General features: G+C 38.3%; 1 protein-coding gene across 1 annotated transcript in view; it reads left to right on the top strand.

The window, feature by feature from the left end:
• The window catches only part of Erc1 (ELKS/RAB6-interacting/CAST family member 1), a 277,665-nt gene that overhangs the window by 87,026 nt on the left and 187,071 nt on the right, over positions 1–3,568 (top strand). The window contains exon 7 of the mRNA XM_029478247.1: positions 410–577. Within this exon, the coding sequence (XP_029334107.1) occupies positions 410–577 (168 nt within the window). The remainder of the gene's footprint in view (positions 1–409; positions 578–3,568) is intronic.

The following is a 3,568-nucleotide window of genomic DNA, read 5'->3' as shown; positions in this document are numbered from 1 at the left end:
GTGAGTTAACTAAAACATGCTGTGTTGGGTATTTAAGTTTCAAAATATTCTCTTTCTTTTCCTAAAATGTGTATTTCACTTTCTGTTTCATATCTAGTAAGGGTTTATTTGTTACTTGTTACCCGANTCAAATGCTGGTTCTTTCAACAGTCTTTTCGGCTGATAAGCTCTTTAGAGGAAAGCTACTGACTCCTGTGCACTGCCTATGTGCTTTTTAGTTAATATCCTTTGACTATGGTAAATTTGGAATGCTTAAGTTCTATCATTTCACTGCTTATTGTAATTTTTAAAATAATTTAATTCTCCCAAATTCCAGTTTTATTATCTTTAAAATATGAAAACTCTATTCTAAGGAATTGTATTCCTCTCCTTTCTGTTCCATTCATGGTTTGTAATCTTTTGTTCTCAGGTGGATGCTCTTCGATTGCGTTTGGAAGAAAAGGAGACTATGCTGAATAAAAAAACCAAGCAAATCCAAGATATGGCTGAGGAGAAGGGCACCCAGGCTGGAGAAATCCATGACCTCAAGGACATGCTGGACGTGAAGGAGCGGAAGGTCAATGTCCTCCAGAAGAAGGTAAGGCACGGGTGTCATGAGCACAGTGTGACGTAACTGTGTGACGTAACCTGTTCTCAGCATGCTGCCACTCTCCTTCTGTTTGGATTATGCAGAGTACTTGGAACAATTCTTGCAGGAGGTTGATTGCTAAAACTGCTCTGCGTGTTCAGTCTTTAAGGAACTCAGTAGTATCCCTGTCTTTCCTGTTTCTCAAGTGTCTTAGAAATTGACAGACTATTTGGCCACCTGACCTACCTCTACTATCTTTAACTGGAATAGAAATGCATTAATATTGCACCTGGATCATCCATCCCATTACTTAGATGGCAGTTTTGAAGAGTCAAGCCTGCTGCTGTAATACACATACACTTGTGCGGGGGCTTTCCTCTGTCTCAGCCGCAGTGCTTCTTCCTGTGAGGGAGTGTGGCAGCAGTGGGAGACCGACTCACCTCTTAGACCATAACAGTTATTGGAAATAGCTTTCTTTTGGAATAAAAATAAACTACTGATACTTTTCCAGTTTTAACTTACACATATATCCACATATATATGCTTTTGCCTGTATAAAGGCTATACAGATGTCAGGAAGATACCAAAACAATGTAAATAGAATGAGAATATATATTTGCTTCTCCTTATGCAGGTTGTCTCCAAAGTACAGAGAAGCAAGCGGTGTGAATACAAAGATAGAAAATCCACTAAAATTTTAAAACAATTAGATTAGCATGCACTAACAAAATAATAAACCAATATTTATAGTGTTTCAAGTTTTACAGTTACAAGAAGTAANTGAGAATAAATGAATGTAAAGTGAAAACATGAGACACAATTCTCTGCAAATAAAAAGGCTGAATCATCTTCAAGTTCAGCAAGAAAGTTCTTTGTACTATATGTACTATGGACAAGGTAACATGCCCGTAGCTGTTACCTCAAGGTTCATTTNAACCTAAAGTTTATTTCTGTTGAAATGATAGATTTGCAATGTTTGACATTTTCTTAGTTTATTATTAACTCGCTATCAGTAGCCAAGAACGAAGTAGCCATGAGCAGGGATGATAGCCATCTGAGTTCTCTGGGAAGACCAACTGGGACTGTGGTTGACAGAGTGAACAACTGTGGTAATTGACAGACTGTTTGTCTCTTGACTGAGCTGTCCTTGTTCTCCTGGGCTGGATTGCTCACTCCGAGTCTTCGAGTTCTTGTGTAACATTCATGTCTGTATATACTGTGATCAGAGAAGACAGTCGGCAATAACAGATGGCCAGGGTTCACAGTTGATTGGTACTGGGCTCCTGCTTTCTAGAATTTCCCTTAAAGGAGTTTTATGATAGAGTATCTTTACGACAAATCGGTGAGCTTGGAAAAAGGTGAATATTCAGATCTTAGCTACCTTGTTAAATTTGTATAACTTGCTGGATGCGTGCTNTTGTCTTTTGTCTTTTGTTTGCACAAATGTACCAGGAATCCCTTCTGCTTACTTTCATTGTTTGCTTATTTTGTCTTGGTGAGATGAACTGAAATTTTTATTTTAAGCCAATAAAGTACCTTATTACTATTTCCTACACTTTCTAATTAAGAAAGTCTCAAAATCTGTGATTCTTTCAATTCATTTGCTCTCTCTCATCTTTTCTTTGGTATTACAGAAAACTCCTCTATTAACAGATAACTGTATTACTATCTCAAAAATAAGCCTGTGATGGATATAGGTTAAATAAAGGGCTGCTTAGCTGCCTTATAGAAATCCTTTGTGGTTTCTATGAAATTAATAATTTGTGTGCATGAGTGTTGAGCCATGGCACTACTATGGAAGTTGGAGGACAGTTCCAGGGAGTCAGTTCATTCCTGCCTCCTTGGGGCATTTGTAGGTCAAGTTTAGGTTGCCAGCCAGGCCTTTGCACAAGCACCTCTCTTGGTGAACATCTCTCTNCTCCCATACTATGTTATTGAGTGCGTATGATGACAGACTCTTACCTAAGATGTCTTGGATAACACAGTACTTCTTTTTCTTTTATTATCAATGAAACTATGATTATCTACCCTAGGCATTTGAAAATGTGACAAAGCAAAAAGGTATAAAAATAAGCTTTTCTTTTAAGATTTGGTTTTCTTTTAACTCTGAGTATTGTCTGGGTGTTGAAATCTGAATGTGTGAATGCAGGTGCAAGTGGAGTCTAGAAGACAGTATAGGGTCCCCTGGACACTCGAGCAAGTGTTGTAGTTGTGAGTTGCCTGACAAGGGTGTTGGTAGCTGATCTCAGGTCCTCTGCAAGGGCAGAAAGGGCTCTCAGCCTCAGAGCCACTTCCAGCTGCTAAGCTTTGCTCTTAAGTTGGGAAAATATTGGTCATATCTTTAGTAAATGTTCTTTTTAAATACAGCAGTAAGTAACAAACACATTTCTGCTTCTTAGCTTTGAGAATGTGAGCTGTAATGGTTGCCTGCCCCCCCCCCCCCCCCAGTGGACTGTTTGCTTTAGCCAATCTCCTTTGGCTTTGGCTTTTATACTGACTTTGTTAGTGCTATAAATAATAAAATGAAGTTTTCCTTTTGGAGTTTAAGCCTAGGTTGTTGATTTAATTATTTAAAAAACATCTGGGTTTTTATTAGATCTCAGGTGTTTTTTCTGTGTAGCCATTAAGAAAACCCAAAAGCATTGGTTCACACTGGTTCACACTGAGCAGTCTCACTGTTAGTACGATAGGCTGTATGAAGTTTTAAAAAGATATTTCTATTATTTTGTATGTATAAGTATTTTGACTGCCTCTGTATCTACATACCATATGCATACATGGTAAGTATGGAGGCCAGAAGAGGACGTTGGATTTCCTGGAACTGGAGTTATAGACAGCTCTGAGTTGCCATGTGGGTGTTGGGAATTGAACCTGGAAAGTATTTGTAAAAAAAAAAAAAAGGTCAAGGCCTTTCTGATTGGTGGCTTCATTTTAATAAATTTAATTCTGCTTAAAATAGCTTGTGGAGGTACTGTCAAAGCAGTTCTCAAGTGGTCCCGG

This window comes from Mus caroli, chromosome 6 (assembly GCF_900094665.2).
Source record: "Mus caroli chromosome 6, CAROLI_EIJ_v1.1, whole genome shotgun sequence".
In the NCBI taxonomy this organism is placed as follows: domain Eukaryota; kingdom Metazoa; phylum Chordata; class Mammalia; order Rodentia; family Muridae; genus Mus; species Mus caroli.
Note: the sequence above shows the minus strand (reverse complement) of the source record. Positions and strands in the feature narration are given on the sequence as shown.